This window comes from Nerophis lumbriciformis, linkage group LG37, assembly GCF_033978685.3.
Source record: "Nerophis lumbriciformis linkage group LG37, RoL_Nlum_v2.1, whole genome shotgun sequence".
Classification (NCBI taxonomy): Eukaryota; Metazoa; Chordata; class Actinopteri; order Syngnathiformes; family Syngnathidae; genus Nerophis; species Nerophis lumbriciformis.
In genome coordinates, this window is record NC_084584.2 from 2,650,708 (window position 1) to 2,659,866 (window position 9,159).

A 9,159-nucleotide genomic window follows, 5' to 3' on the forward strand; every position below is an offset into this window, starting at 1 on the left:
TATAATTGAACAATGTTCATATTGTGTATAATGTGTATTTATAATATGTTGTACAAAAGACATTTCATAATTTTCGGAAGTTCATCTTGTACTTGACATTGTTTATAGGGTTAGGCGCTATAAGTGTTCAACTTCAGCCTAAACCCTTTCGGTCTGCAACATTTTCATTTTCATTTTCATTCTATGAATGTGCAACTGTTTGTTTATTTTGTTGACCATTGACCGAAGAATAATAAACTATGATAGAAGCATTTATTCTAAAACGAGACAGACCTCAAAAACTACAAATCATTCTTGACTATGCCCGCTCTCAGCCCGCATGGGAAACTATCAGGAAAGCCGTTGTCTCTCATGCTTTGGACTTTGACATTTTTGAAATCATTTTGGCTGAATGGTCTAAAGAAAAGTATTTTCAACCCTCACCTTGTCATGTGTTTGTTTTATATGCTCTGTTTGTTGATATGACAATGTATCATCAATCAATCAATCAATCTTTATTTATATAGCCCTAAATCACAAGTGTCTCAAAGGGCTGCACAAGCCACAACGACATCCTCGGTACAAAGCCCACATACGGGCAAGGAAAAACTCACCCCAGTGGGACGTCGATGTGAATGACTATGAGAAACCTTGGAGAGGACCGCATATGTGGGTAACCCCCCCCCTCTAGGGGAGACCGAAAGCAATGGATGTCGAGTGGGTCTGACATAATATTGTGAGAGTCCAGTCCATAGTGGATCCAACATAATAGTAAGAGTCCAGTCCATAGTGGGGCCAGCAGGACACCATCCCGAGCGGAGACGGGTCAGCAGCGCAGAGATGTTCCCAGCCGATGCACAGGCGAGCGGTCCACCCCGGGTCACGACTCTGGACAGCCAGCACTTCATCCATGGCCACCGGACCTGTGCCCCCCCTCCTCAAGGAAAAGGGGAGCAGAGGAGAAAAGAAAAGAAACGGCAGATCAACTGGTCTAACAGGGGGGCTATTTAAAGGCTAGAGTATACAAATGAGTTTTAAGATGGGACTTAAATGCTTCTACTGAGGTAGCATCTCTAATTGTTACCGGGAGGGCATTCCATAGTACTGGAGCCCGAATAGAAAACGCTCTATAGCCCGCAGACTTTTTTTGGGCTCTGGGAATCACTAATAAGCCAGAGTTCTTTGAACGCAGATTTCTTGCCGGGACATATGGTACAATGCAATCGACAAGATAGGACGGAGCTAGACCGTGTAGTATTTTATACGTAAGTAGTAAAACCTTAAAGTCACATCTTAAGTGCACAGGAAGCCAGTGCAGGTGAGCCAGTATAGGCGTAATATGATCAAACTTTCTTGTTCTTGTCAAAAGTCTAGCAGCCGCATTTTGTACCAACTGTAATCTTTTAATGCTAGACATAGGGAGACCCGAAAATAATACGTTACAGTAGTCGAGACGAGACGTAACGAACGCATGAATAATGATCTCAGCGTCGCTAGTGGATAAAATAGAACGGATTTTAGCGATATTACGGAGATGAAAAAAGGCCGTTTTAGTAACACTCTTAATGTGTGATTCAAACGAGAGGGTTGGGTCGAAGATAATACCCAGATTCTTTACTGATTCGCCTTGTGTAATTGTTTGGTTGTCAAATGTTAAGGTGGTATTATTAAATAAATGTCGGTGTTTAGCAGGACCGATAATCAGCATTTCCGTTTTCTTGGCATTGAGTTGCAAGAAGTTAGCGGACATCCATTGTTTAATTTCATTAAGACACGCCTCCAGCTGACTACAATCCGGCGTGTTGGTCAGCTTTAGGGGCATGTAGAGTTGGCTGTCATCAGCATAACAATGAAAGCTAACACCGTATTTGCGTATGATGTCGCCTAGCGGCAACATGTAAATACTAAAGAGTACAGGGCCAAGAACCGAACCCTGAGGAACTCCGCACGTTACCTTAACATAGTCCGAGGTCACATTATTATGGGAGACGCATTGCATCCTGTCAGTAAGATAAGAGTTAAACCACGACAAAGCTAAGTCTGACATACCAATACGTGTTTTGATACGCTCTAATAAAATATTATGATCGACGGTATCGAAAGCAGCGCTAAGATCAAGAAGCAGCAACATAGATGACGCATCAGAATCCATCGTTAGCAGTAGATCATTAGTCATTTTTGCGAGGGCTGTCTCCGTAGAGTGATTTGCCCTGAAACCGGATTGAAAAGGTTCACAGAGATTGTTAGACACTAAGTGTTCATTTAGCTGCTGCGCGACAATTTTTTCGAGGATTTTCGAAATAAAGGGAAGGTGGGACACCGGTCGGTAGTTTACCATGAGGTCAGGATCAAGGTTAGGTCTTTTGAGTAGAGGATGAATAACCGCTTTCTTGAATGCTAGGGGAACAGTGCCAGAGGAAAGTGATAAGTTTATAATATTTAGCACTGATGGACCTAATAATACAAAAAGCTCCTTGATAAGTTTCCCAGGAAGTGGGTCGAGTAAACATGTTGTTTGTTTTATCCCACTTACACGCTGTAATAGTTCCTCTAATGTTATTTCATCAAAAAGAGAGAGACTATTTTGTATTGCAGTATCCGTCGTAGATACAGTTGTAACTGTGTTCATAGAACCCAGTTGTAGCTGGGATGCGTTGTCATCTGCTATGTGACATCCCCGTCAATGTTTTGTTTGAACTACAAAAACTACACAATGCGATTAAATTTACCTACGGTATACCTGTTTTACATCAAACCTTGATTATAGTTTATAGTTTATAGACAAATGTTTTAGATACATCGTGTTGTTTTTCATGAATAAAAACAAAATGTTTTAGATACACTGTGTTGTTTTTATGTGTTGTTTTTCATGAATAAAAACAAAATGTTTTAGATACACTGTGTTGTTTTTATGTGTTGTTTTTCATGAATAAAAACAAAATGTTTTAGATACACTGTGTTGTTTTTATGTGTTGTTTTTCATGAATAAAAACAAATTGTTTTAGATACACTGTGTTGTTTCTCATGAATGAATAAAAGAAATGTGTACCAAGCAAACCTAGGTCATTTCTCTGTGTCTTTTCACAATGAAGAAAGCTATGGAAAAAGCGTACTATACACCCGCACACCCGGGTAGTTTTGGAGGGGTAGATCGACTCCGTAGAGCTGTACAGGATGAAACGGGGCAATGTGTCAAAAGAGAAAAAGTTTAAGAATATTTAATGGGGCAGGATGCCTATACACTCCATCAACCGGCTCGCATCAAATTTCCAAGAAACAGAGTCTTTGTACCTCGACCTTTAGACCAATTTCAAGCCGACCTCTGCGACATGCAAGCCTTGGCTGAATATAACGACGGTTTTAATTATTTAATAACGGTCATCGATGTATTTTCCAAGAAGGCCTATGCGAGGGTTTTGAAGAGAAAGACCGCCGATGACGTGGTTAAAGCGTTTCAATCAGTGTTGGAGGAAAGCCAGATCCCTCGTAAACTACAAACTGACGCGGGAAAATAATTTTTCAACAAAAGTTTTCAAGCTCTGATGAAGAAACACAATATTGTACATTTTTCTACAGCCAGCGATCTCAAAGCCTCGGTGGTTGAAAGATTTAATCGTACTTTGAAAGGACGAATGTGGGGATGTTTTACAGCCAACAACACTAGGCGCTACCTAGACGTCTTACAAGACTTGTTAAAAAGCTACAACCAGGGATATCACAGCAGTATTAAAATTAAACCGGATGATGTGACTTTGGAAAATACCCCTCAAGTGTTTGAGAATCTCTACGGCTCAACCACAGCGTCCAAACACAAATACAAATTTGCCGCGGGAGATACGGTGAGAATATCCAAAGTGAGAGGAGTGTTTGATAAAAAATATGAACAGAGTTTTACAAACGAGGTGTTTACAATAACCCAACGTCTCCCTCGCTCTCCCCCCGCATACAAACTGAAAGATTTTGACGGAGAAATAATAGAAGGTTCTTTTTACGAAGCTGAGTTGCAAAAAGTAAAAGAGAGTGAGAACAAGCTCTATCACGTGGAGGAAATTTTAAAACGACGGACGGTTGGCGGAAAAAAACAAGTTCTAGTGCGCTGGAAAAACTGGCCCGAAAAATTCAACAGTTGGGTGGCCGACGACCTCCTTACAAATGTATAAAACAATCTAATGCCGTGATGAGCCTCCCAGTCTCGAGGACAAAAGATCAACGAGCATTATGGATCATTCCTACGAGGGTTTTTACCTCACGCTACCCTCTAACGCCAGCCTCAACGTGTTAAAAAAAAAACAAAAGTTCCCATTACCAGATAGATTTGACTCAACATATAGATTTAGCAGGCTCATGGGAGGTGGCCTTAACAGAGATTTCATACCCTCGCTCATGGTATAATGTTTGTAACGGAGTATTTTATGAATGGAAAAAGAACCCCCAGCCTGCGGTGAGCTCGCAAGTTTTTCATTCTTCTACCTTAAACACGGAAGCGGATAAGGATTCTAACAAGGGTCCTGTAAGCAATCCCCAAGAGGAGAAAGCTTATTCCCTTCGAGAACGTGGGAACGCTGGAACCTATCTCACCTTCAAACGGCCGGAAGGCGGGGTACACCCTGGACAAGTTGACGAAGGGGATAAGCTTTATCCCTTTCGGGAACGCGGGAACGCTGGAACCTATCTCACCTTCAAACGGCCGGAAGCCGGGGTACACCCTGGACAAGTTGACACCTCATCACAAGACAACTCGCAAGTTTTTCATTCTTCTACCTTAAACACGGAAGCGGATGAGGGTTCTAACAAGGGTCCTGTAAGCAACCCTCAAGAGGGGATAGTTTTCCGTCAAGAAATGAGAGGAGGATGTTATGAGAACGTTACACGATTCATAAATGAGCTGAATTAATCTTTACAAAAAATTGACCCTGGTGCGAGGATATCCTTTGATGACGTTAAAAAGCGAATCTCCTATCGATCAGGGGGTCAAACTCATTTTCGTTTTCCTCCTCCCCTGGCTTACATCATGGGAGTGCGACCTGGAAAGTGGATCAAGTTTGACCATGGATGGGCCCACTATCCATTGGATATAAATGCCGGTTTCTACCACCTTTACTGTTACAGTGACGTGGTGCGTCCTCAGATAGTAGGCGACGCTTATGCTCCTCTCTTGAGAATCGTGAGTGTACAAGGAGCTTACGGGGACATTGTCACCAAGTATTTTAACCCTGCCTACTATTTACCCGTCTCCAAAAATCACATTGAAAACATCAGGGTGGAGATTAAATCCGATCAAAACAAATACGTCGACTTCACCTTTGGCAAGACTATCGTGAAGCTCCACTTTAGACCCGTCAGAAAGTAAAAAACCACCAACATCGAGAATGAGTCAATCCCTGCACAACCCTCTACGTTTAGTGGGATATTATGAAAGCCAAGTGGGGGGTTCCCTCCCCGGTTTCGCAGGTTCACCTGTGATGTACGGGCGTGGGATAGGCTCCGTATTTTCGAGGCTGTTTCGTTTTGTATCCCCTCTTGTGAAAAGAGGTTTTGCCCTAGCCAAACCTCATCTTAAAACAGCGGCGAAAAATATCGCTTCCGACGTGTTCAGCCATACCGTTGAAAAAATGGGTCGAGGAGTACAAGACGGATCAGGAGGAATAATGGTCCTGGCTAGACAACCCAGAAAGAGACCGCCGGGGCAACGTGTCTCCAGGATTGATAAAAAACGCAGACGCCTAGGGGAAAAAAAATCAGTCGGCAAAAGGTTTACAAAGAGAAGGACCAACGACGTCTCGAGCGATATATTTAAAAAAAAGATGTCTCTTTTACATCAAAATTCGTCCGAATGCACGATGGCCAAGCTGGATTTATTTTCAGCTCCTATGACTCAAATGTCCATCGACGATAAAACCTACACAGAAGTCCTGCCTCTGTCCGCCATCACCGACGGGGGCCCTATTGAATTTTTCATCCCGGAAGAAGGTGAAAAGTACTTGGATCTGAACGACACATTACTTTACCTGCGGGTTAAAATCACCCGTGCCGATGGAACAAATATCCCCCTCGATGCAAACGTGGGTCTCATCAATTATCCTCTAAACACCATCTTTAGCCAATGCGATATTATGCTAGAGGATAGACTGATTTCTCAATCCAGTGCCACTCACCCCTACAGAGCAATAATTGAAACACTACTAAACTATTCTGAAGCCACCCTCAAAAGTCAATTTTCAGCCGGGTTATTTTACAAAGACACCGCCGCCTCTATAGACTCTATAGTAGGCGTGAATGGGCCCAACAAAGGACTTAACATCAGAAGCGCTTTCACGGCCGAATCTAAAGAGGTTCATCTACTGGGTCCGCTTCACGCCGACATTCTTTTCAGTGAGAGACTCCTTCTCAACTCTGTGGATGTGAGAATCAAACTCACGCGTGCCAGCGACGCCTTTTGTCTCATGGGGGCTGCGGACGGTACTTTTCGTCTGAAAGTGCTGGGCGCCTCTCTCTTCACAAAAAAGGTCACCGTTTCTCCGGCCGTACGATTGGGTCATGCCTCCGCCCTGCTCAAAGGAAACGCCCTCTACCCTTTGTCACGGGTCAGCGTGAAAACGTACTCTATCCCCGAAAATTCCAGAGTATGCACCCAAGAAAATTTGTTTTTGGGGACGATGCCTAAATACATTGTTCTGGGCATGGTGAACCACGAAGCTTTCACCGGAAGAAGAGATCTCTCCCCCTTTAATTTCCAGCATTTTAATGCAGAATACGTCACTCTCTGTCAAGCGGGAAAACAAATTCCCTCCAAAGCTTTCCAACCTCAATTTAACCAGGGGGCTTCGGTCAGAGAGTTTTACAACATGTTTACCGCTACAGGGAGGCATATGAAGGATTTACCTCTATGCATCAACAGACAAGATTTTGAACGAGGGTATTCGTTGTTTGTGTTCAATCTCAATCCGGGGGAGGACAGCGACGCACTGTCCATGGTTTCTAACGGAACTTTAAGACTGGAAATGAGATTCAGAGTGCCCTTACCTAACACAGTCACTCTTGTGGTTTATGCGTGCTACGACTCTATTTTGGAAATTGATTTCAAACGACAAGTGCTGGTGGATTATTATTGATGACGGAAATGAATAACCATCAATTGGAGAAGCTTCTGCAACATGTGTTGGGGGATGTTTTCTGCGGTGTATGGGCCTCTGATCAACTCGTCTCGCTGACTCGCTCCTTCACCCCACCCTCCTACTTTATCGTCAACACCCACGAAGGACATCGGCCGGGGGAGCACTGGTTATCGTTGACTCTGGAGGAAGATGGGACCGCCACTTTTTTTGATTCTTATGGATTTTCTCCCGATTTTGACTACTATCCTCGGAGCATTTTGAGCTTTTTGGAAAATCGTTCTGAGCGCATATATTGTACCACAACCTTCAGCTTCAACACCCTTTGTCCGTAGTGTGTGGTCAACACTGTGTTTATTATCTGTACCATCGATTTTGCGGACTGTCTTTTGAACAAGTTTTGTCTTTATACGACGATGATGTAGTAAAAAATGATCTAGAAGCATATACCCTGGTTAAAAAATTGCAACGTTGTACAAGTTGGAATAAAAATAATAGTAGTAGTTGCAACGCACAAGCTGTCTGTTGTTTAGAAACGTTTTTGAATCGTTGAAATGAAATGAAAATGCTGTACACAATGCGTTTGATGAATAAAAAACATTTTATTGAAACAAAAGTTTTGTCACATCATTCAAGGTTTAGCCAATGCGGGGACAATGTCACTTTTTTACTTCTTCTTTTCCTCTCAGGGGATAGAAATGTTTCTTTTTTCGCAGCAACCCGTTTCTCCTCTTCATTCCATGCCGGTTCAAACTCTACCCCCGCTTTTAGACGTCTGTATTGATCTCGTGCTACGGGGTTATGAATGGTTGATGCGGGGACGTTTAGCTCCGTCAACACTGTTAAAAAATTTCTCCATCCCTCGGGCGGGCGGTTCTGCGGTCTTTTGATCCGTTGCATCAGATGATTTAGCAAATCGATCATATGAGTTCCTAGTAACGGCATTCCGTTTTGAACAAACTCTCCTTCGATGGTCCACCCCATGCTATTCTCGGATAATTTTTTCATAATGTACTCGGCGTTGTTACGATCGCGTTGGGGGAGGTTTTTTATAACTTGGATCATCGTGACATCCTCCGACTCCCCGGCTGTGTTCCTTGGTTTATCCATCTTTTCAGGGACATTCCACGGGTCGTTTGTCGAATCCTTGTGTAAAGTCACAGTCATCTTTTTTTCGTCACGTTGCCCCTGCTTCACCAAACTAAGGTATCTCTGCATCAGGGTGTCGTATATTTTTATTCTTTCATGAGGATTCATTCCCGGTTCGTTTAAGACGTCTCTCATTTTAGCGTCCAGATCATCCTCCGCCGAGTGTCTGATGGTCTGCTCAGATCGATTCAGACGATTTAATTGTTGGGGGGATAGGAGAAACATTTTTTGAGCCTTTTTCATCTTCAACCTTTTCCGGTCAATCCTCCGATAAGACTCCCTATAAAAGGTATGATTGTAGAGAGCAAAGGTAAAAGAAAACCGCCCGACTGTTTCATCAGAGTCTGGCGTTTGCGTTTCAGTCCGGTCGTTTTATCGGCCAGCAGTCTGATGATTTTCTTTTGTTTTTTAAGTTTAGCAAATTGAGACTGAGATAAGGGCACATTACCCTTCAAAATGTTTAAAGCAATTTCACACAGCGTCTGGATAAAGTCTGGAGAGCCATAACTCAGAATGTCTCGACGTTTTTGAGGCTAGGCATGGTACAGAGCTTTTAACATAGGTCCGTTCCTTTTTACACGCTTTGACATTTTCAAATTATGTTTTCGGCACGTACACAACGGGCCAATGATGCGGAAGCAAACCCGACCTCAGTCTGTATTGTTCTGGACAAAAATGTGTCAGGTCAACCACTAAATACCCATGAGCGTCCAAAGTTGCATCCGCAAAACTTTCCAAGAAAAAACTTTTTTGTGAGGGGAACATTTGTTGAGCCAACACGTTAATCTGCAATCTGTCCCTCGGGTTCTTAAACAGTATCATATAATTACAGTTTAAGCTAATTGTGCGTGAAAATTTACCTTGATGAAAAACATTCTGGGTCAGCATCATAACGCTCATATTTCTATGATGTCTATAC

The 9,159-nt window shown here is 42.9% G+C and overlaps 1 protein-coding gene across 1 annotated transcript; it reads left to right on the plus strand.

Moving 5' to 3' along the window:
• Positions 1 to 5,819: 5,819 nt before the first annotated feature.
• On the plus strand, positions 5,820 to 7,091 carry LOC140677587 (uncharacterized protein F54H12.2). Its single transcript, XM_072912539.1, has one exon. The coding sequence runs from the start codon at positions 5,820 to 5,822 to the stop codon at positions 7,089 to 7,091; it is 1,272 nt and encodes a 423-aa protein (XP_072768640.1).
• The last annotated feature ends 2,068 nt before the right edge of the window (positions 7,092 to 9,159 follow it).

Bases quoted from the DNA above. Each gene is read 5' to 3' on its own strand.
- LOC140677587 (XM_072912539.1), top strand. From the start codon at position 5,820: ATGGCCAAGCTGGATTTATTTTCAGCTCCTATGACTCAAATGTCCATC.